The sequence below is a fragment of the Asparagus officinalis genome, chromosome 2 (genome assembly GCF_001876935.1).
Source record: "Asparagus officinalis chromosome 2, Aspof.V1, whole genome shotgun sequence".
Taxonomy (NCBI): domain Eukaryota; kingdom Viridiplantae; phylum Streptophyta; class Magnoliopsida; order Asparagales; family Asparagaceae; genus Asparagus; species Asparagus officinalis.
The window spans coordinates 14,393,340-14,419,485 of record NC_033795.1 but is presented as its reverse complement, the minus strand read 5'-3'; the positions used below and the strand labels follow the sequence as shown (position 1 = coordinate 14,419,485).

Below are 26,146 nucleotides of genomic sequence, written 5' to 3'. Positions count from 1 at the left end.
AAGACTGAGGTAGCTAATGACAACCGAATCAGAAAGAACTCAACAAGATACGAACAACGGGTTAATTGCGGACAGAACCCCCGTATTCAACTTATATGTTTGCAGATAAGCCCCCCGCTTGAAAATCTTTTGAAGCTTTTCACCTTATTAGGAGTCTATTTGTCAAAGAAACAATTTTATTTTTATATATGGGTAGAAAAGTAAGTAACTGTCTTTCCACCTTCTCCTTTTCCAACATCCAAGGTAAAATAAAAGGTAAGAAAATACATTTTGAAGGAAATATTTTTATCACATATTTTTACTTTTTTGTTAACTTCATTTGTGAAACAGAAAACATAAATTCAACAGTGTTTAACTTTTTAATTTTTAGTTAACTTATTATTATTATTTTGGATAATGAGTATTAGGATGAGAATTGGAAATAATAGAGCAAATACGCGTCAGTATCAGGTCAACCTTGAAATATGTCAAACACTCACTTTATTATTTTATTTATTTACCATGTCAGAAACTCTAATCATACCCAACCTACTTAATAACCAGATTATCCTAGTTTGATCTCTCTTATTCTTAACTCGATTATCGCTGAGTCATGTTGAGTCTAATGGTTATGACATAATTTCTTGTAATTGAGAAATAACACAAATCAATATTTGTTTATTATTTACATGAGCTATGTTATTTTGTATAACCAATTTGATAGCTTTAATTGGATTAAACCAGGTTCAAAAGGTCCCACTATAATCTGACAGCCTATTGTGCCGCAAACCCATTTATATGCAATCTACACTCAGATGATGCACCTCAACACTTTTGTTTCCTTTTTTTTAGAGGGAAATGTGGGGAAAGCCTGCCAAAAGTGCAGCTTTTGGCAGGCTTTCCACCCAAATCAAAGAGGCGATTTGGGTGGAAAGCCTGCCAAAAGCTGCACTTTTGGCAGGCTTTCCCCACATTTCCCTCTAAAAAAAGGAAACAAAAAGCCCCTAAGCATTCAATAAGAAGAAATTTAAGAGTTTCATATCATAAATTTACACTTATTAATTTTTTCATACAAAAGAAAGTATAGACACCATATAATCTTTAAATACTGAAGTAGAAATCTCGACCAAGGTTCATGCAGTAGAGAATTTCCCATGACAATCCCTTAGAAAGCAAGTAATGAAGTCCTAATGCTGGCAAAGCAGAAATTTAAAGGGTTTTTAGACATTAGTCCCTTAAATCTTTAATAATTGCATTTTAGTCTCTCAAATCAAGAAAATTGCATTTTGAGTCCCCAAATCTTCAATAATTGCATCTTAGTCCCTCGAATCTAGGAAATTGCACATTAGTCCTTAAATCCTATAGGGTCTTGCAAAATGATCCCTCTATTATTATTTCAGTTAAAAAAACAAATCATGATTGGGTTCACTCCTAATCCAAAATCTGCAATCACCAAACTACCTATCTCTCCGATGTTTTAACTTTTTGTGAAGCTCAACTTTGGTTAGGCTTTTTTGCTGACCATTAGAGAAGAAAAACTCAGGTGAGTTTGAATTTATTTTAAACAGGTATTGGGTTTAAGCCTATCAATAAATAGGTTGAGGAACATTATAGAGGGTTAAAATGGTCATTTTGTCTCTAACAGTTAGACTAACTTGAAGGGTGGTCATTTTGTAGGACCCTATAGGATTTGAGGGGCTAATACGCAACTTTAAATATTCGAGGGACTAATACGCAATTATTGAAGATAAGGGACTAATATGCAATTTCAAGATTTAAGGGACTAACATGAAATTATTGAATATGTAAGGGACTCATATCTAAAAACTCCAAATTAAAACATGAACACGAACTAGTCAGTCTAGTCTATTAACTTATCTCACATATACATCAGTTACACTGTCAATAATCCCTCTCTCAATTTCTCAACACGAAAGAAGCGCTGATGGTTAGCGTCCAAGAAAACCAAAGCATTTTCAGAAGAAGAAAACAGTGACATCGCACGTAAAGCTGAAAGACAAAGCCCGTGACGTCGCTGGACATTCTTCGTTCTCGCGCGCCATAACCTGGATGATGGGAGGTGACAAATATTTCTCTAAATGCCGGAATTTGATCTGAGGTAGCTCTTGAGCTTTGATATATGGCCATGAAACCAACTGACCAACCGCCACAACACGGTTTTCTGACCTCCAGAAGAAAAACATGTAATCACATCAGAGTTACTGCTACCGTGTTTTGTTCCGAAACAAAGATATCCATGGAGGCAGTTCATCCTATATATGCAGATATTCATGACCGAGAGGTATTGGATTCTCTTTCGGATAATGTTAGAAAAAATAATGGAGGAGAGAGAATTTCTGAGGCGTGATACGATTTCCTTACAGAAATATTTGCCCCACTTTAAATTCAAAGTTGCTATAGGTTAATGCAAATTTTCTTCCCAGGATACAACAAAAAATAAAAATTCCAGCAAGCAAATCTAGAATTTTCCACCAACTCTTTGTGAAACAAGTTTGTAGTATTGCAGATCTTTTTTAGAGAAAAGTTTTGAGAAAGAAGTGAAGTGAAGATTTCTGAATTCATAAACTATTTATAGGTTCGAAAAAGGTGCTTCCAACAGTCATAACTTTTCAAAACACCCTTTGAAACAAAACAGACACTTTTCAACAGCGACTTGTCTATTTATGTTTTGATAAATTCAAAATTTTAAAATAATAATAATAAATAAAGTAATCAAAATATATATACTAAAAAGTTAGAATATTTAAGCTGTAGCGACAAGTGTGTCAAAATCGCGCTACCCGTATGCGGGATTAGAAGCATATACTATGATCCATTTATCAAAGCTTAATAATCATTAAATGCTTTAAAAACTCTAAAAGAATGATCAAATATCCGATGTGGGACTATCTTGTTTTTACAATAGGCCCTGAAAGGAGAAGGGATTACTAGTTTTATTGATTTAGTATGCTCATGGAAGTGAGGAGAATACCTGACTTGTGAAAATGGGAGTATCACCGAGCCTTCAACTCAAAGATGAGATGATGAAACAAGAGATATGGTAGAGAGATTCCTAAGCTCCTTCAAGGGCATTCTTTTAGTTTCAAATTTAAATTAAGCCTTCCAGCGATGAAGCAGTAGCAGATCAGAAGCACCTCAAACACTGATCTTTGCGCGCTCCCAATGACATCAAATGTTGTTGTTCTCCGATAAAAGTCCGCTTACTCAAGAGAAATGTAGCCTCCATAGGAGAGTGGAAGCTGATGATGTTCTTTCAGTTATTTGGTAACCCAGATGAAAGTTGATTGTATGTCAGACATGGCTTCAAACAAAATTTTTACACGTATCGAAAGTTTAGACCTAGACAATCTTCAGGAAGGCAAAAAATCGATGACGGTTAGGTGCCTGAAAATTGACTACCAGCTTATATATGTTCGTGCCTCCTAACGTATAATAACAGGAGCGTTTGTTTAGGAGATTTGACACGAACAGGGGAGTAAGGTGAGAAAGAGAGGATTCAAGAACACTTAGATGGTGAATTGGTTCAAATAGCAGGATACTTGCCAACCCTCAACATCCTTAAATAATCCCCAAGAGAAAAATAGCTTATTAAGGGGAAATATCCAAGTGCAAATTTCGAATTGGCAATTTAGTGCAACAGACACTGCCTGAAATGCTATAGTCGAGTTCTCAATTAATCCTTAAGAGAAACAATGTTTGATCATAGAGATAGCTGCTTGGTAGCATCAGAATTTTACTGGATGCTGATGGATAAAACTGACAAAGAAAGATCGTAATTTTTCACAAAACAGAACAAGAACAAACCTGAAGAAAACAAAGCAAGATTCGGAGATATGAGAAATTTGTGTGTATTCTACTAAGGTTCCGAGATATGAGAAATTTGTGTGTATTCTTCCAGGTAGATTTAATAGCCCTTATAACAGCTAGCCCTTCAAGTTTGTTAAACATTATTATTCTAAGGTGCCAATATTTTTTGCCCCTCTTTTTTTAGGTAAGTTTTTTATTCTAAGGTGTCAAAGGTAGATCTATAAATTTTACTAAATCAACCGTATATGAGGTAAGGTTTACAATGTGATGTGTCTCCAGTTACAACAGAGTAATACTTGGAAATTCAATTTCTGCATAGCCAAAGCAAACTCAAAGAAAAAACACCATTAATTCAACCTGAAGAAACAAAGATTCAGGGTGCATATTGGTCATATATAAACAACAATTGATTTCAGGGACATTTGTCTTGTCTGAAAATAGATACTGAAATTTCAAATTCATGGATAGATACGCAATATTAGGACCAAGAGGCACAAAGATAAGCTCAACTCAAGTTCACATTAAAGTTGATGATCACAAACACTTATGCTTCACATGACTCCAAGCATTCTATTTAAGATTCATTCTCACAAAGAAATATTATTCAATTCAAAATAATATGTATAAAATTCTAGTTCATACAATTTTCTAGGAGCCGAACTGTATTTAGGCTGATATATGCTCAACAATATTATTTAACTCAAACACCACCATAACTTCCACATATTACAATAAAAACCCAACCCTATTTCATAATTCAATATCAATAATCAATACAGAATAACAAACTGAAAATTACACTCCATCATTCGGAACCTTGTGCTGCCATTTCTTTTCTGTAAGCTTGCAATCTCTCCTTAAACTTCTTGCTCTCCTCAAAGTTCGCCTTCCTCTTCACCGCTTTCTGTGCAAACAAATGATATATTTTCACAGATCTCATAACCTCATAAACCAAATTATTAACACAAAATAGAAGAGCTCAATCTCACTTCTTGGCGAAAGCATTTGTCGAGCTTTATCTTGAGCTCAGTACATTTTCCAAAGAATTTCCCAACTGGATGATCGGTATGACACTTTTGAAACTCCTCAATTATCTAAAAATCACAATTTGAGAAAACCCAAGTCAAAAAATTATCTAGTTAGATGAAATCAATCAATAAAAATGAACAAATTTAAAATTTACATACATCAGCACACATGGGATGCCTGTGTAAAGTTAGAGGAGGATGCATTTGATCAACCTACAAAATAAATTACTCTGAACAAAATTAACAAAATATCTCATGAAATTATTTTTTTACTAGAGAGAAAAAAATAGTTACCTGCAAAATCGCTTGGGATTAAGAAAAAGGGGAATCAAATTTAGGGTTCAGAGGTTGATTTTAGCCACAAAATAAGTTGCATAACAGGTCAAATCTAAACAAGATTTTATCCATTACTAAACCCGATTTCATTAACAACTACGAACAGGGGCAGTTGCACATTAGTCTCATAAATGATAAATTAATTTGTAATCATATATGATACAAATGAAACTATAATTACACCATGAATGAAAATAGTGGCATTCACTATCGTTTAGATACATGATGACTTGAAACCAGGCATGCCTAATTCACAAATGAAACTACAAGTGCACCATGAATGAAAATAGTGGCATTAACTGTGTTACCGTAGTTAAGATACACGATGACTTGAAACCAAGCATGCCTAATTCATGGTGCTAGTAACTCTGATGTGATTACATGTTTTTTTCTGAAGGTCAGAAAACCTTCTTGTGGTGGTTTGTCAGTTGGCTTCATGGCCATATATCATTATATCAAAGCTCAAGAGCTACCTCAGATCAAATTCCAGCACCCAGAGAAATCTTTGTCACCTCCATCATTCAGATCATAAAGAGCGAGAACGAAGGCAGTCTTCAAAGAGCTGACTGAGATTTGTTCTGTTCTGTGTATAATGTATGCATTGTCCAACGATGTCACTTTGTCTTTTGGCTTTATGGTCGGTGTCAATGTTTTCTGCTTCTGTGTATAATGTATACAGTGTAACTGATGTATATGTGAGATAAGTTAATAGACTAGTTCACGTGCATAAAAACATAGTGCCATTTTAAATTTAAGGCTTCTAGATATTAGTCCCTTAAATCTTCAATAATTTCATACTAATCCCTTAAATCTTGAAAATCTATCAAATGGCTAATTTCATCTAGCGACAAACTTAGACAACTTAGAATATATAATCAATAAACTCTAAATAAAAATAAAAGTAAACAACAAGAACTGCACACTTAGACAACTTAGAATATATAATCAATAAACTCTAAATAAAAATAAAAGTAAACAACAAGAACTGCACTTGCACACAACAAAACCAGTTTTCTGGATCTCTTAACCAAAAATTGATTAAACTATTACCATATTATAACTGAGTAGAAAATTACTTTGTGGCAAACATGAACTGAAAATCAAAACAAAGAACATCAATTTGTAATCATATATAATACAAATGAAACTATAATTACACCATGAATGAAAATAGTGGCATGCACTATAGTTAACATACACAAGGACTTGGAACAAGGCATTCCTAATTCACAAACACAAATTGAAATGCAACACAAGGCATTCAACACATTAGTTATAAATTAGAATGCTTACGAAATAAATTTGGCAAGTTATCCCTCCAGGGGTTCACAAAGTAATGGCTTTACGTCCCTTATGCATTCTACTCCTTTCTAAACACCACCTTCTTCAGAAGTATTAATGTGATTTTTCCAAAAACGTACGCTGAAATAATCTGATTCACCAATTAGAGGAACATAACCAAAATAGGCACAAATTGAGAGCATTTGGATGTGTGAATCCTCTACTTCTCCTTCAAAAGAGTACAGGATAATGTTCATCTATAGCTTTCAAGCAATAAAGAAAAAAAAAATGAAATACAAAAAAACATATCAATCACTGATACTAATTTATCTGCGGATCATTTCAGCAAACACCTAGCAAGCATAAACTAACTAAAAATCACATGGGTTTTGAAGAAGCACGGGATAATGCTCATCTAAACCAAGCAACGAAATTTGAGAGGAAATTTAACATGAGATCGTTGAGGGAGGAAAAACCCTAACAAACCCTAGAATTCCGTAGGAACTGGGACCAGCTCTCACCTCTGAACTCGACCAAATGAGCAGCCACCACCAAATCCAAAACCGAAGCCCTAGAAGCGGACGCTCTGGCGAAATGTAGGCCGCCGAGATGCTCGAGGTCGAAGATGGTGAACAAAATCAATGGCGGCGACGAGATCGAGGGCGAGTCGTTTCAAGACGACGAAAGGGGGGAGAGAAGGAGAGAGCGAGGGAGGGAGAACGGAGGCAATAGATAGAGAGAAAAAAACCCGAAGTTATAAAAAGTATGGGTGAAGGCAGATAAACTTTAACCCCGTTACCTATGTACCAACCTAGCCTTATAAGCTTGTTTGTCCTGGGGATAAAGAGGGATAAGGAAATTTAGGCCTCGTTTGGTAGGCGGGAATGGGATGGAATGGAATGGCATTCTCACTTCCCATTCCTTCATACCAAACAAACCAACTTTTTAGATGTTGGAATGATCATTCCCAGGGAATGACCATTCTCACTTTTTGTGGGAATGAGCATTCCAAGTGAGAAGATAGGGAATGGTCATTCCCATTCAAGAGAGAATCAAATCAGTTATTTATTTTTTAATTATACCCCTATTAATCAACTGATTTCCACATTAGTAATTCTGACATCCTTTTCATATGCAATATGCATCAACTGTGGATATCATTCTTTATATTTTTTTTGGACCTATGAAAGATGCGATAATCTTTTATTTATTTTTCTTTAATTTTTTAAGACTAAGAAATAGTGAGTATTGTTTAAAAAATATAAATAGAACATACACTTGAGAGATAACATGCGCAATAGTATAACATGCACAGAAATTAGTATAACATATGCATAAATAAAATTGTTTAGTTATTATCATTAATGTTTATTTTTATCTTATTAAAAATATATGTTGTTGTAAGGACATTATTAGAAAATGTGATTCCATTCTCACTTGTGGACAAGTGATACCAAACATGGGAATGAGAACGGGATTTTCATTCTAGCCTCATTCTACTCAAACATGAGAATGTGAATGACCATTCCATTCCCACATACAATCCATTTCATTCCTTCTTTCATTCCATTCTCACTTATGTCCATTCTCGCGTACCAAACGAGGCGTTAGGGGAATCTTTTACTCTCGTTTGGGAATAAACTTATGCTAAATAATGAGAGAGAAAGGAAGGCGAAGAAGACGAGAAAAATTAAGTTTCACAAGCGAGGTGAAATAAGTTCCCATTGACTTCTATTGCCAAATTCCCAAACAAGTTTTACATGTTCCCTTACCTTCCCTTAGAGGGGTTATTGGTTGGAACATTTTAGGGGATAATAGGATAATTTTGGGGATTCTATTTCAAAATGTTATTCATTAGGACAATGGAACAAGGATAATACTTTTTTGTGTTATTAGTTTTTTAGAACACTAGTGAGACAATTACATCACTTGGGATAAAATTACCCAGTCATATACAAAAAATTTGTCCCAATAGTAAAAATTTACCTCATCGTCTATATTGGAACAATGTTATCCACTTTGAAGGCAATTGGAATAATTTTAAAATATTTTTGTATTAATTAACTAATACATGCTAATTATATTATAAATATATGACATGATATATAAAATATAACATATATTAATATTTTAATAACATAATTTAATAATATATTAATAATATTATATAATAACATATATTAATAATATTATATAATAACATATATTAATAATATTATATAATAACATATATTAATATTTTAATAACATATATATAATATTTTAATAGCATATATTAATAATATTATGTAATATATTATTATATAATATTAATTAGTACATTATATCCTATGATACTGTATTATAATATATTAAATTAAATAATATATTATTAAAGTATTATATTATATATATTATTCATATGTTATATCAATTATTATATAATGTAGCATACTAATATAATGTTATTAGTAATTATTGTATAACATATTATATTTTTGTATAAATAAAATAATGTATTATATTAAATATTATATAGCATACTAATATAATGTTAATTAGTAATTATTATATAACATATTATATTTTTGTATAAATAAAATAATATATTATATTAAATATTATATTAAATATATTGATATTATATTATATTAATTATTATATATAGTATATCATGCTAATACAATATAATATAATACAATATAATATTTAATAATAGTAATTTGTAAGTATAGTATAATATATTATATTTTAATATAAAGTAAAATAATATTTATATTATAATAATATACTAAACCAAGTGGATAAGTTAATATAGAAGTAATTAATAGATAAAATTATTTTTTAATAAGGTGTCACATTATCATTTATCCCACATGAATTGTCAAATCAAAGGTTCAAATTATCACATTATCCCACTTTACCCCACCCAAAATATCCCAAAGGGTAAAATTGTTCCATTGGAATAATTTTCCCACTTGGCCCCAATTTATCCCAACCAATAACAACCCCCCCCCATGAACTATAGTCATTGAGATCTTCACTATGTGCAAATCTAAATAAGCCCTTAAGTGCTAAATCGTCTCTCAAATTTCAACATGTGTTTATTTGTCCCTCAAAATTTCAATTATCTAGCAAATTTGTCCCTCATCTAGAGATTCTATTAATTTGCCCAACATCTAAAATTACCCAGATGTCTCTTAGTTTTTCACATGAGTTTTTTTAACTCTAGTTGGGAATATAACGTTGGAAAGAGCATTGGGTTGGGTTTGGGGAAGCTTCTAATCGTTAGAGAGGAAGTTAGTGCATTTTGGTTCTAGTTGGAGTAGGTTGTTGGTATAAACCCATTATAAAAATGGGTTGGTAAGGTTTTAAATGACGGGTTTAATTATGAGTGCAGGTAGTAACTAAAAAAACCTTCTAATTACGTTAAAGTTAGCAGAAGTTCACTCTTATAAATAACATCACCTAACAAGATGGAGAAATTGCAAGAAATTTGAAGATTTGAGGGATTAATAAGCAAATATTGAGATTGGCCAGACTATTTGATAACTAAAGATGATTTAAATGACTACTATGCAATTACCCCTTACAAATAATATCTTACACCGGGGGGAAAATTACAATTATACCTTTCCGCCTTTTCTGAGGAAAAAAAGAAGTCATTGTGTTAATTTTATGGGTGAGCAAATGGTCAATTCGAATGATGTTAGCAATTTTTAGCTAAATTTAACTGACCCAAAATAAAAATTCAAACCAAACGCAACTAAGCCTCACCAAACGCAAGGCAAACACCGACTACAGCTTATATATATACTAGTGTGAACACCGTGCAAAGCACGACATATTTTTTTTCCCCCGCTACAGTATTTCTGGTTTTAACTGCTACAATATTTTTTGAATTGCTACATTACCCCGCTGCTACAGTATCCCGTGTGCTACAGTAAAATTTTCCAAAAGACTACATTGCCCAGTTCCATGTTGCTGCAGTAATGTTACTGTAGCATTTACTATAGTATGAATAGTGTATATATATACACACACTAGTGGGAACACCGTGCAAAACACGACATATTTTTTTGCGCCGCTATAATAAACCAGGTTTTAACTGCTACAGTTTTTTTAATTTTTGAATTGCTACAGTGTCTTGCCTCTGCTACAGCCCCTCCCCCCGCGCTACAATGATATTTTTCAAAAACAACATCCAATCTCATACGTGCTACAATAATAATGTTATCATAAATGCTATTGTAGTATTTACTGTAGCGTGAATAGTGAATCTTGAATTCTCTCATTTGTATAGAGGAGTGTATATATATATGTGTGTGTACAAATATTTCTTGAAACTCAAGCCTCGTCTAAGGGGGTGTTTGGTTCACCCATTTTATAGAAAACTTTTAGTAAAATACCTGACAATATGACAATTTCATAATTTAAAGGTTTATGTATATTTTCTATAAACTATAGTTAGTTCAAAAAAATTTATAGAAATGTTTTCTATAAAGTAGGAAAAAGTATCTCATTTTATAGAAATTAACTTCCTCTCAAAATAGAAGGAAATTGATGAGAAATCTTACAATTCCTATTAAAATAATAATATAACAAGATTTCTATTAAAATAATAATATAACTAACTCATACCTTATTTCACATCCCCATCTTAATTTTCGGCAGCCATTTTTGAGTGGAAAATTTTGTTAGGGTTTTCTCAATTTTCTCCCCCCCCCCCCCCCCCACCCCCCCAAAAAAAAATCTATTTCCTCAAAAATTATTTTGTCCCCCGCTGTAGCTTCCACCCTTATTTCGCTTCGATGGCTTCTTAATCCACCTCCTTAACTGAACTCATTCATGGGTTTGGAGAGGGAATTTTTTTAAAAGATCTTTTCTGCTAAATAATTAGCAAAATCGACCGTTTTGCTAATTATTTAGCAAAACCAACCTTTTTTGGCATATTGGTCAAAAAGAGGTCGGTTTTGAAAAACTGCCACTTCGAAACATATGAGACTACTAGTCCCGTATGTTTAATAAATTAACTCAGAAAACCTACAGGACTACTAGTCCCGTAGGTTTTGGTTCCCAAATATTCACGAAGACGCAGTGCATGAAGGATCTGAAGTTGATGAGGATGCCACAAATTATTTCAGTAAAGAATTGAATGAAAGCATTGATAACGACGTAAATGTGATTAAAAAAGAGACACCCCTCGATTCTGAGAGCACTTTTCAGACAAATTCTCAATAAAATATGTTAGGTATCAACTCAAAATCCAAGTTAGTATAGTGTTTTTAATTCTTTATATAACTTCATGAGAATTAGATAGGGTTAGAGATCTATCATGATTAGGAGTTTGGATTTTATCATGATTAGGAGTATGGATCTTATTCTAATTAGGAAGTTAGGCTAGAGATAGGATTTTGGTTTCCCTATATATATTCCTCTATTGTTGGAGAAAAAACCAAGACGTGTAGAGAGAAAGAGAGAGAGGGTTTGACAGTCTTTGTCCGTGTAAAAAATTATAATTTGATGGTGATAGTGGATTGATTTTAATCCCGCGATTTTTCCTTGTTGAGGGTTTTCCACGTTAAATCTTATGTGATTCTTTGCTGCGTTTGGTGGTTTTTTGGGGTTTTTCGGGGTTTTTGCGAGATCTAAAAATCTCTACAAAATTTTCATGATGTAATTTCTAATTCAGAAGCTGTGTGCACTGATATTAGCACTATCCTTGAAGGTCAAAGCATGGACAAAGCAATTGACGGCTTATCCACTGCATGTGATACACAAAAATGTAATATAGGAGCAACAACGGATGGAGAAGAAGCCAAAGAGCAAATTTCTCCAACAGCCAATGAGAATGAAAGCTCTGAGAGAATCATTGACCACAAACCCACGGGACTACTAGTCCCGTGGGCTTTCTGTATTCGGTTAGTGGCCAGTTAGTGACCACTAAACATACAGGTCTAGTAGTCCCATATGTTTTGAAGAGGCCATTTAGCAGAACCGACCTCTTTTTGGCCTGTTGGCAAAAAAAAGGCCAAAAAGAGGACGGTTTTGCTAAATAATTAGCAAAACGGTCGGTTTTGCTAATTATTTAGAAAAAGATATTTTTTTTTAGAAAAACCCCGTTTGGAGATGGATTCAGTTATATTGATGGAGCTTTTGTTAGGTTTTCTTGTGTTGATCTTGTTCAGAGGTCCTCTATTTTTTTTCATATCTGCTCTGTTTAGGGACTTTCAATTGTTGATCTGGTCTTTTGGGATTTTTGGTTGTTGATCTTGCTCGAATCTATTGGGGTATTTGATCTACTTCTTCGGGTCAATGAATTCACACTGCAAGGTATAACTCGAAATTATCTTTTATCTTGAATTTTTAATATTGGATATTTATATTGTTGATATAATGGTGATGAATTGAATGCGTAATTTGTGATTTTTTATACTTTTATCTGCTTTTACGGTGCTAAACTTGATCATAAGAAATCCTCTGAAGGTGATTTTTCGATTTCGTAATGCGATCTGAAAATTAGTTTATGGGGAGTGTTCTTAACTTGACAATTTTTTTTGTTCATGACAACTTGAGGATATAAGGATTTTATAACATCAATTTGTACTAAACTAGCCATTAAACTAGCTATTATAAAAAATTTTGTATGACTTGCACTTTTCAATAATAATATTCATACCCAACCAAATAAAATAAAAAGAAAACAATCTATTTTTCTATAATGTTACATACCAATTTTCTTATGTTGAACCAAACAAAGAAAGAGCAAGAAATAAAAAAATTATACTTTTTCGAGTTCTATAAAATTTTCCTATAGTTTTCTATAGAAATACAAGTATAGAAATACAAGGAAATTAATTTTTGATACTGTTCATTTTTCTTTTTTAATAGAAATCGATCCAAACACCCACTGGAATTGCCGAGAGAAGGATCCAGATGTACACAAGCCCCAAGGTGAGGTAAGCTCCCACAACGCCGCTGAAAGCTCCCTTAACTTGTCAGCTGCGGACCCATTGATTCCTTCACTCTTCTCCCCGCATTGGTTTGGTTTTTGGTCGGTACGGTTCATGGTTTTCTCTACCCGAACCGGACTACACGTGCTGCAAAACCGACCCGAACCGTTGAAAGTCGATCGGTTTGAGCGGTTTGGACCGATGTTTGCTATGCGCTAGTTAATTCTCTCAATCGAGGCGGCGACCATTACTTCTCCAAAAAAATATAATAATAATAATAATAATAACCACCATGAAAACAAGAAGGACCGAAATCTCATAGTTTGCAAAACTGCAACTTGTTCATTAAGGATGTTTGAGAACTTGGATTTGGGTTTGAATTTCAAATCTTAGTCCATCCCAAATCCAAATCTCATGTTTGGGGCATTAATTTTGGGTCGAATTTGAAATCAATGTATTTCGCATGAGGGTCTGTTTGGTTCGTTTCCTTTATTTTCCAAAACCCATTTTTCTTCACTTTCATCATTTTTCTTCACTTTCATCATTTCCATCCTTACAAATCTCCCACATCAACCAATAATATGGTGACATCTCTGTAACGCCCCGCCCCAGAATCCCGGAGTCGGTATGTTATTAGATCTGATGGACTGACCTCACAAACCACCACATGTCTTTTCAGCACGTTTTGTCCTCACTCACGTGCTCCCTGGAAAACTTCCCAGTGGGTCACCCATCCTAGAATTTCTCCAGGCCAAGCACGCTTAACTTTGGAGTTTCTAAGAGTTGGGTTCCCGAAAAAAAAGATGCATCTTGGTGGTATGAGTATTCCAATCAAATCTATCAATACTAATCACATCACCCTCTCAAGGGTTGGGGTATTACAATCTCATCTCATTTCATCTCATCTCATTTCTTACTTTTAAAAATAAACTAAACACAAGAAATGTGTCACATCAATCAACTCATCCAACTCACCTCACCCCATTTTCCTTCACTTTCTACCATCTTTAAAAATTACTCACATTATCCAATAATATGGTGACAACTCATCCCATCTCATTAAAATTTTCCTTTCATCATTTTCCTCCAAAAAAACAAAGAAATTGATTTTCCTAAGTATGTGTCACATCATCCAATAATATAATGACAACTCATATTCTCTCATCTATTTTCTTTGTTTGAAGAATGAACCAAACACAAGAAAAAAACCTAAACAAGGAAAGTGAAGGAGAACATCAAAAATTACTCATCTCATCCAATAATATGATGACAACTCTTTTTTCCCTACTTTCTTTTATAACTTTGACAAACCAAACATCTGAAAGTGAAAAAAATATCAAAATTCATTTGGGGGGGGGAATCCTAGACAAGAAATCTACTCACACATGATTGGAATAAGAGAAGACATCAAATAATTATGCAAATCAATCATAAGAAGAAATAAATCAAAGAGAGGAAAGAATTAACCCGTCTTTCAATTGAAATCTTCAAAATAAGAACTTGCAATCCAATCTTCTACAAGAGATTAATGTCTTCTTTCAATACTTGAACCCTAGAATAGTTGCTAGTTGATGGCTAAAAGAACATAACAAAAGATATCCAAAACCCTAAGTCAAAACATCTATTTATATGTCTCCAAAAATCTGGAAAATAACTAATTCACGCGCCACCGGTGTGGTCTGCACCACACCAGGGTGTGGTAGGGGCTGTTTTGCTGATTTTGTGCTTGTTTCTTCAGTTTTTGATATTTTGGCTATAACTTTTGCGTCCGACCTCGGAATGAGGTGATTCAACTTGAATTGGAATCCTGTTGAAGAGATCTACAACTTTCATCTTTTGAGTTTTCTTGATTCAAACTGCATCATGGTCGAAATTCTAGTTCTTCATACTCGTGCATCCATTTTCTTCACGAACCCAACTGATGGAAGCTCTAATCAAACAGCCTTCATAATCAACATCAGGAGTTACAATCTGACGACTCTCACATATCAGAGAGCTAAAGCAAAGATTACAAAGTGACGATCTTTACAACGCTTTGACAGAAAGAGACTACAAATCGACGGTCTCTTCAAATCAAGCTGCGGAAGTCCTCCCCGCCACAAACCACAGCAGTATCCTCGATCTAAACACGAAATATGCATTAAACACTCGTAAATCATGCTTAAAAAACACTAAGATAATGCATATTTTACGTGTTTATCACCCAACGCAGCTCTATACCGCTGCCCAACGCAGCTCTATACCGCTGCCCAACGCAGCTCTATACCGCTGCCAACGCAGCTCCAAGCGCTGCCCAACGCAGTTCTAACCGCTGCCCAACGCAGCTCCAAGCGCTGCCCAACGCAGCTCTATACCGCTGCCCAACGCAGCTCTATACCGCTGCTCAACGCAGCTCCAACCGCTGTCCAACGCAGCTCCAAGCGCTGCCCAACGCAGTTCTAACCGCTGCCCAACGCAGCTCCAAGCGCTGCCTAACGCAGCTCTATACCGCTGCCCAACGCAGCTCTATACCGCTGCTCAACGCAGCTCCAAACGCTGCCCAACGCAGCTCCAAGCGCTGCCCAACGCAGCTCTATACCGCTGCCCAAAGCAGCTCTATACCGCTGCTCAATGCAGCTCCAACCGCTGCCCAACGCAGCTCCAAGCGCTGCCAGACGTAACTCTAACAGCCGCCAAACGCAGCTTCCAACAAGATGCCAACGCAGTTTCCAGCCGCTGCGTCCGAGCTTTCAGACAGAACGCGGGTTTTGCATTTGACTCGTTCAAACACGAGCTGAACAGTTTCAAAACCATTTCCCACGACCTGAGAGGATCACAACTCCACTCAGGAGTGATTTAAGGGGCGGTTACATCCCATAAGCCCCACTGAGGAGCGAATTAAGGAGGTGGTTACACCCCTTAATCCCCTATAAATAACTGAAAATCAATTCAATTCAGGGGGGTTCGGGCAGTCTGTTGGAACTTCTTGGCTAGTCAACAGGATCCTTAGAGCATTTCTGGAGCTTTGGAGATCGGCAACAAGATCTTCTTCATCCTTGGCTTATAACCGGCTTTCGGTTAAATCAACTCTTTCATAGAGTTTTAAACTCGTTCAGAGTTCTCCACAACGTCAAATCGTGAGGAGAAGACCACGTTCCAGTGAAGCAAAACATCGGATCGTCAACGGAGAGCAAACCCGACGCGAGCATTCGATGGAGGCACTCCATCGCCACCGTGAAGAACCCAGAATTAAACAAAGGGGAGAATCCAGATCATTCTCCTCTCTTTTGTAATCAGGAAATCCAATTGTAACTGAGATTAAAAGAATACAAATTAATTTTCTTTCGTTTCTTTTACTGCAAAATTTTCCACAAACAAAAGATGGCGACTCTGCTGGGGACAAGCTTCTCTGACGAAGAAGTGGTGGCGTAATCTGACGTTCATCTTATTGGAACGACCGTTGAAACTCTGATCATCGAGTTCGATCAAGCCAAGTATGAGGAAGCCCTTTCCTCCGGAACTCGATCGCGGGAATGCAACGATCGGTTTCTGAATCTCTTGACAAAGCTGCTTACAGACTCTGTCTTCTTCTACTTCACAGTTAGCAGGGTGGCCATAGATACTTCTGTATCATCATCGAAGAATCTGGCCACGAAGAGCCTTTCCATGTCCTTCCAGCAGGTGATGGACCCAGGCTCCAATCTGCGAAACCATTCAAAAGCGACCCCCTTGAGGGTACCAATGAACAGTCGAGTCATAATGGGATCGTTTCCCACTATGTGTCCAGTTTGCGACGAAGGATGAGATCCCTACGACGAGCACATCTCTGTGAATGCCGATCTTCAAGTCAGCACGAGCTTCATGTTTGTGAGCCTAAACGCGACCATGTGCTCTGCGTTTCTGCTTCAGAACGCAAGTCTTGCGTCTATGAGCCCAAACATAGGCTCTGTGTGAATAAGACTGAACGCAGCCCTCAGTGGTGCATTGTACAGTCAAAACGCAGTCTTCAGAGGGGCGGATATAAGAAGTCTTTGGATTCAAGGCATCTCAACCGGATCCATGTTCAACAAGAGCCAGTCATGTCCAATCATGGACTGGGGGTTCCAATTCAAACCTCACAATCAGTGAGTAATTCTCCTCGAATCTTCACAATAGATTTGAGAGAGTTCATATCGAGAGAAAGACCGATGCAACAAGTCATTCGTTCATTCCAATGTGAACGACTGATTCCTACGGTCCTAAGTCGTTCGCCGACCGTCAGAGAAATCGCTAACGAGTTTGAAGGAGTCTACCAACGCACTCGGACACGAACATGAACCATTCTCCCTATCAACTATCGGAGGTTAGCTAGAGGAACTAATTCCGATGATGAACACTCAGCCATTGCGGAGTCTCAATCATCAAGCTCTTTCATTGGGCATGAGAGCTTCACCCACATGGCAGAACATTCTGAAGATCTTTCAAAGAGGGTTGCTGAGCAAGACGCCATGCTCAAATCACAGCAGAAGACCCTCAATGAACTCCTAGACCTGTTGACTCAACTCGTCGCAGACAAGGCTAAATCTCAGAAGACAGATTCGCCACCTAGGCAAGAATCTTCCAGGAGAGAAAAAACGTCTTTATCCCGACCTCACACAAGCAAAGGGAAGGAAAAAGTGGTTGATGACACGGCTTCTGACCAAGAAGCCCACAACCTAGAATATTCCTCTGATGAAGGAAGAGAGACGGAGAACGAACAGAATCTCCAGTCTGTCAAAATAGAAGAATTAGAAGCCCGCCTCAATGTTATTGCCAACAGAAGCGAGCTCCAAGACGAGGGAGTTAACAGGCCCTATCCTGCCGAATGGGATGCGGCCCCTTATCCTCCAAAATTCGAAGTCACGACGCTACAAACTTTTGACGGCACGGGATCACCGAACCAACATATCTATCATTTCAAGTCATAGACTGGCAATGTGATATCAAACGACGCCATACTGGCTCGATTATTCATTGGCACCCTCAAGGGAGTTGCCTTTGAATGGTTCAGGAAACTTCCTGCCGGATGTATCCAAAAGTGGGCAGATCTAGAGAGACTCTTCCTGTCAAGATTCTTTGAAGAGAATACAGAAGTCTCCATACATACCCTTCTTGCCACTAAGCAGAAGAAGATGGAGTCCGTCAAAGCCTTCGTCAAGAGGTTTCGAACCATGGCTCTCCGGTGTTCGTCAGGTATGACACAGTCTACCCTAGTGGAGACCTGTCGGCACAACTTGCAGACCAACCTTCTAGCACAAATGAGGGTTGCAGAATGCCGTTCTTGGAGACAACTAATCTCTCAAGGCGAACAGGCTCAAAAGATTATTGCTAGGATCAAAGCTGAAGAACAAAGTAGGCAGGATCAACCTGAGCAATCAGACCAAGCCCAACCTTCACCTGAGCAATCGGACCAAGCTCACTCTTCCCAGTCAGAACCGGAAGATACTACGGTTGAAGCTAATCCTCCTCAATAGGATGGCGAATCTACCAAAACTATCACGTTAACAGTTACCTCTGATAGTCCATCAATCTGCCAATCCTCTTCAATAGGATGGTAGGTCCACAAAACTATCATGTTAACAGTTACCTCTGATAGTCCATCAATCTGTCAATCCTCTTCAAGTAGGATGGCGGGTCCACCAAAACTATCACGTTAACCGTCACCTCTGATAGTCCTTTTCCTCCAAATTCCCCCACCAATCCTCTTCAAGTAGGATGGCGGGTTCACCAGAACTATCACGTTAACCGTCACCTCTGATAGTCATATTCCTCCAAATTCCCCCACCAATCCTCTTCAAGTAGGATGGCGGGTCCACCAAAACTATCACGTTAACCGTCACCTCTGATAGTCTTTTTCCTCCAAATTCCCCTACCAATCCTCTTCAAGTAGGATGGCGGGTCCACAAAACTATCACGTTAACAGTTACTTCTGATAGTCAAACTCATCAGATAATGGCCTACCAAGTGATGTACCTCTATTCCGACTTCATGGATAGTGCCCCACTAGATGATGTGCCTTGTCTACCTCTTTTTATTCCCCTGCTAAGTCTTAATCAAGACCGAGGGTTGGTTACTTGGAATCCATTGGATTAAGAGTAATAAATCTTTCACATCGTCAAGTTAACATTACACTTCTGACGATCATCACCCCACAGAGTATGAATGCAGCTTGCATCACTCCTAATTTGTCACGTTAACCTGATGATAAACTCACCTAGCAAGTTTCCCCAGCGAGACGCTAATTCCTAAAATCTTGTGCAAGTCACAAGTACATAAATCCTGTCACGTTAACACTAAACCTCTGACAAAATCCACTTATCAATCCTCATTAATAGGATGATAAGTCCACAAAGTTGTTCTCATCACAACACAAATTCTTGTCAAGTTAACATCATACCTCTGACAACCCACTTATCAATCATCATCAATAGGATGATAAGTCCACAAAGTTGCTCCAATCGCAACATATTCTCTTGTCATGTTAACACCATACCTCTGACAACTCACTTATCAATCCTTTTTAATAGGATAATAAGTCTACAAAGTTGCCCTGATCGCAACATCTTCTTGTCACGTTAATATCACACCTCTGACAAAATCCACTTATCAATTCTCATCAATAGGATGATAAGTCCACAAAGTTGCTCCTATCGCAATAAATTCCCGTCATGTTAACACCAAACCTCTGACAATTAACTTATCGACTCTCCCCAATAGAGCGATAAGTCCTCAAAGTTGCTCTGATCGCAACATTCTCCTGTCATGTTAACATCACACCTCTGACAAAAACCCACTTATCAATCCTCATCAATAGGATGATAAGTCCACAAAGTTGCTCCAATCGCAACACAATCTTGTCACGTTTAACACTATACCTCTGACAAATTCACTTATCAATCCTCATCAATAGGATGATAAGTCCACAAAGTTGCTCCAATCGCAACACAAATCCTGTCACGTTAACACTAAACCTCTGACAAAACCCACTTATCAATCATCGTCAATAGGATGATAAGTCCACAAAGTTGCTCCAATCGCAACACAAATCCTGTCACGTTAACACTAAACCTCTGACAACCCACTTATCAATCCTCATCAATAGGATGATAAGTCCACAAAGTTGCTCCAATCGCAACACAAATCATGTCACGTTAACACTAAACCTCTGACAAAACCCACTTATCAATCCTCATCAATAGGATGATAAGTCCACTTTCAGTGTTTCAAGTAACACAGGAAGAAATAACGACAAAGTCTATGTATTCAAAATCATAGCATCAAGTCTAAGAGGGTTCATTCTCTTAGCACAACGTTACATGTGGAACGGACTTAGACAATCCACATGCTAGCCCGATTCAAACGGTAGTTGGTAAAGGCTTATCAAATCCGTTAATGGCTGAGGGTTTGCTAAAAATCCTATACACGTTTGCAGGCCCATCAGCTTAATGGATGTGAGCCGAGACTTAAAACAGATGAGCTAAAGACAAGTCTCAAAGACTTAGTCAAAAATGCACGGAAGCCACTTCCATGTCTTAAGTCAAAACGTTGAGGTCAGACCCGCGATGCAAAAACCGAACGCCGAGGTCACACCCGTGTTCCAAATTCAACATGCAAGGGTGAGACTCGCATCTCAAGTTCAAAATGCAGGGTCCACCCCCACAGTCCAGAAGCAGGATTATGGCGCATACCTTCACACAGGTCCTACGTGGCAAATCCCTTCAACCAAGATGTCTTCGAAGCAAGTGTAGAGAACAAATCCTTTACCACAAGGAATCAACAGCTCCAAGATCAGAGTTGAGATCCAAAGTATTCTGAAAATTCGTCCTAGTCAACCGCGAACTTTCGAAAACTTTGGAGGGGGTTCTGTAGGCTGTCTAAAAATAATAATAGATAGCTGATCCCCATCAAAACACCGATGATGGAAGTTACAATCTGACGACTTCCAGAAGGTTACAATTTGAAGACTTTCACGTAGATCGCTAAAGGTTACAATCTGACGACCTTCACGACAACTGATGGAAGCTCTAATCAAACAGCCTTCATAATCAACATCAGGAGTTATAATCTGACGACTCTCACATATCAAAGAGCTAAAGCAAAGATTACAAAGTGACGATCTTTACAACGCTTTGACAGAAAGAGACTAAAAATCGACGGTCTCTTCAAATCAAGCTGCGGAAGTCCTCCCCGCACACCAGCATCAAGACGCATCGTGTTCATAGCCACGAACGCAGCTCAACGCAGCTCATACCACAGCTCCAACCGCTGCTCAACGCAGCTCCAAGCGCTGCCCAACGCAGCTCTATACCGCTGCCCAATGATAGGCAAAATCTGCAAGCGCACAGACTCGTTGTAGCTATCAAGGTCGATCCCACAGGGACTAGGGTTAATTACCAAATCTCACGTTATTCGACTAGCTAAATCTAATGAGTGAATTAGAAGAGATGAAAATTAAAAGAAATAAAATAATAACTAATCAGATAATGAAGGACTAGGATTGGGTTATCACCACAACTTAGGTGTTCAATGATGAATTATTTCAATTCTTGGTGTTGGTTTAATCTAGAAAGGGTGAATTAGCCTAAATTAATCTAAAGCCTCTTTCAAGGTCTAAAGATCGTGCTTAATCAATCTCAATTAACCTACTTTCGTGGAATCAAGATTAAATTAAACCCATTAAGCTTTATGCTAATCCAAATCAAATCCCCAAGGAATCTAGCCTACTTTCGTGGTTCGAGCTCCCTGCTTAATTTCTAGAGATCCGGTATTAATCTTCACCTTTCAGTCCTTCAATTAATTACCTATGATTGCTAATACGGTGATCAAGCGAATCAACAAAATTAAAACACTAGAAATCAAGTTCAAAGATTTAAACTTTCACCAAGAACCTATATCAATTCATCATCAATCACCAAAAAGTTGGGTTCTTTCCCAATCCTAGACAAGAAATCTACTCACACATGATTGGAATAAGAGAATACATCAAATAATTATACAAATCAATCATAAGAAGAAATAAATCAAAGAGAGGAAAGAATTAACCTGTCTTTCAATTGAAATCTTCAAAATAAGAACTTGCAATCCAATCTTCTACAAGAGATTAATGTCTTCCTTCAATACTTGAACCCTAGAATAGTTGCTAGTTGATGGCTAAAAGAACATAACAAAAGATATCCAAAACCCTAAGTCAAAACATCTATTTATATGTCCCCAAAAATCTAGAAAATAACTAATTCCCGCGCCACCGGTGTGGTCTGCACCACACCAGGGTGTGGTAGGGGCTGTTTTGCTGATTTTGTGCTTGTTTCTTCAGTTTTCGGTATTTTACTAAGATAATGCATATTTTACGTGTTTATCAACTCCCCCAAGCTTAGACTTTTGCTTGTCCTCAAGCAAATAGACAATAAAGAAAATAGGAGGAGTGGAAGCCAAATAGAGTAGGGATCACCCCCTCATCAATCCTTTAACCAATATCAAACATATCACAAAACAAATACTTTTCATCGGGACTTAACAAATTAATTTCCAAAACTCTCAACAAAATCACATTTCAAAATTTATTTACGATCACAAGCGTCACAAGTCAAGGATAGCCATCCTATCCAATTCTCAAGTCAAAGTAGGAAAAAGAAATTCATGTAACTAGCTTCAATCCCGAAGTACTAAAATTGAGACCTTCAGGTAGTTAAATTGGTAGACCTCACTTTAGGATAAGTGGACTCTCAATCTCTCATGTGTTTAAGGATAGGATTGTATCGCTCAAAATTCTTTCGAATGGATGTATTCAATCCATAAGCTTGCATTTCATCTCAATTCTCCACCACTTCGAAAACTAATGCATGCAACAAAATCATGAGGTCTTTTATTTGGTTGTAATGGGGCTAGGGTCAAAAGGGTAGGATAGATATTTGGGATTGGTTGAAAGCCTATCACTAGTGGAGCTATGATTGCAAAAGATTAGATCTCAAAGTAAGATCAATGACATCTACACAAACTCCATCGTCTATTAAAGAACTTCTTCCAACTACTCCTTTTAGTATGCCATAATAAATTCTTTTGACAACCGCAATTACATACACCATAAAGATGACAACTTTATTCATCTTTTTTTTTCCGAATTTTTTTTCTTTTTTTCTTTTTTTTGTATGAAAGAAGCAAACACCTACTTTCACACCCCCAATCTTACATTTCATTGCTCACATAACCCGTTACATCATAAATTGTGCTCCACTAGCTTAGACAATGGGTAAGGGATACAATCGGATTTTGAAGGTTACATATGTGGGTTTAATCAACAAAATTAGGCTCATAGGCTCAAGGGGGCTAATCAAAGGAAACAATAGTGCATGGTAGGCTATTTGGCTAATGTGGACTATAAACAAAAATGTGCCTCAATCACCTTTTATGCATACAAAAGTTATATGTGTCCTTGAAGAGATTCAATGCAAGTTCTAGTATCCTACACCATTGGAGAATATCACACAAGCAAAGAAAATAATGATTGAATATGTAATGCATCCAATTTCAGGCTCAAAATCTCACGGGTTTTATTTTCTACCAAATTTAATTCCCCTCTTGTCTCAATAGAGTAATGGTTATGACGCTAGCCACATAAACGCTAAAACCTATAAGAAAAGAGAACATTCAAGTCTGGTTCTCCCATATTGTTAACTTGTAATCAAAAGCCATTGAGAATCAGTTGAAAGATGGTTTAAGAAGTTGTTAAGTCCCAATTAATGAGCATCTATCTAGTTCAATGATCGATAAAGGTTAAGCATTCATGTCATCATCAGGAGATCATTTCCCTAATTGTTTTTTTTTTCGTTTTTTTTTTTGAATTAAGAAACAAAGCAAAAGAAAAACTAAAATAAAAGAAAAATAGGCAATTATAGACAGGCAATCAATGCATGAACAACCCACACCCCCAAGCTTAAGATCGACATTGTCCTCAATGTAAAAAAAATAGAAATTAGTGCAAGGGTGCAGGAAACATACCAACTCACTAGTCAGAAGGAGGCAGCGCGGAGGCATCCTGTCGGAGCTGCCGCTCGTGAAAAGACTGCATCATGTAGTGTATAGAGTCCAGTAGTTGTCCTTGACGTTGTTGCTCTTGCTCGATGGCACCTACACGGTTAGTAAGAGAGGCAAGAGAAATATGGATAGCTGATAATTCCGCTGACCAATCAGGGTGATGGAAGCTTCCTCCGTTTTGCCAAATTCCTTACGGTTTGGGAGATATCTGCGTTTTCCCCTTTTTCTGCTATTTCGGGCGAGGTTTTAGCAGTTTTGTTCTGAACTTCTCTGATAAGGATTAAAGGCAATTTTTATTGCCTACAAGCACGAACGCGAGGTTTGTCTGAGAACGAACGCGAGGTTCTTTTGAAAAATGAATGCGAGGTTCAACTTGAGAACGAACGCGAGGTTCGTTAAAAAAAAATGAACGCCATGTTCAACTTAAGTACGAACGCGAGTTTCGACTGAAGTATGAACGCGAGGTTCGACTGAAGCACGAACGCGAGGTTCGACTGAAGCACGAACGCGAGGTTCGACTTAGAACAGAACGCGAGGTTCACCTTAGAACTGAGCGCGAGGCTCACATTAGAACGAACGTGAAGTTCGTTGAGCGCGAGGCTCACTTGAGAACGAACGCGAAGTTCGTTTGAACGCGAAGTTCGGTTAAAATTGAACGAACGCGAGGTTCGTTTGAAGCTTACCGCTTCGCCAAAATTTGAAGCTTAATGTTCGCCATGTTTTCACGCACGAACCCTTAGGGTTTCAAACTGAAACCGCCGCCATTAAAACAAAAAAAGATCTAGAATCGAAAAATGAGTTTTCTTGATCCAGATCCAAGAAAAAAAACCGCCGAAAAACCCAAAAAATTCAAAAAAGTTACTGTTCACCGGCGATTTTTCAGTTACTGTGCATCCGGGAAAAAACTTTAACGTTCATCCGAAAATTTTCGTTACTGTTCACCCGGGAAAAAACTTTACTGTGCATCCGAAATTTTTTTCGTTACTGTTCATCCGGGAAAAAACTTTACTGTGCATCCGAAAATTTTTGTTACTGTTCATCCGAAAAAAAAATTTACTGTTCATCCGAAAAAACAAAACTGAATCTTTAACCAGAGATTTAAGATCAAAAAACCCAATAAAACTTAAATCCCTAAGAATTAATCAAGGTGGCTCTGATACCACTTGTTAGATCTAAACCAAAGCTTGAGATCTAAAACCATATAGCCATGATTAATTCAAAGAGATTAACAATAATCTAAAAGTGCGGAAGCTTATACCTGAATCCATAGAAGAAATCTTGATTTGGGTTTTTGATGATCTTCTAACCTTAGGGTTTCTCTAAATCTGAATTTCTCTTACTAGATGGGGGTGTAGAGAATTAGAGAATATAACTCTAGGTTAGGGACTATAACCCCTTATTTATAGATGTTGTACTTTTATAATTTAGCCCCTCAATAAATCATAATTACAACCTGGTGTACTTTTATAATTTAGCCCCTCAATAAATCATAATTACAACCTGGTATCTGCACATATAACCCCATGATTATATTTAAATACCCATTAACCCAACTTAATTGATCACTTTAGTGGGTTATCCTGAAAGATAACAATACACATTGATTAATCATATGTGCCCACAAAACATCCTCGCATATATGTTAGAAAACATCCTCACACGTATTTCAGATACATTCATAGTCACAAACTTAGCCAAAAGCTGAGAAATGTTACAAAACATACTCACATATAT

General features: G+C 36.9%; 1 protein-coding gene across 4 annotated transcripts; it reads right to left on the bottom strand.

Annotated features, from left to right (window-relative positions):
- Positions 4,392 to 7,243, bottom strand: LOC109830344 (COX assembly mitochondrial protein 2 homolog). Of its 4 annotated transcripts, none has more exons than XM_020397590.1 (5): positions 6,974 to 7,243; positions 6,465 to 6,603; positions 4,995 to 5,048; positions 4,797 to 4,901; positions 4,392 to 4,711 (listed from the first exon to the last, which is right to left on the bottom strand). In XM_020397590.1, exons 3-5 carry the CDS (start codon positions 5,037 to 5,039, stop codon positions 4,613 to 4,615), a joined length of 249 nt encoding a protein of 82 aa, XP_020253179.1. In that variant the 5' UTR covers positions 5,040 to 5,048; positions 6,465 to 6,603; positions 6,974 to 7,243; the 3' UTR covers positions 4,392 to 4,612. The 4 variants fall into 4 exon arrangements, with proteins under 4 accessions (XP_020253179.1, XP_020253180.1, XP_020253177.1 ...); XM_020397591.1 differs by having other exon boundaries at positions 6,465 to 6,593; XM_020397588.1 differs by lacking the exon at positions 6,465 to 6,603 and having other exon boundaries at positions 6,974 to 7,240.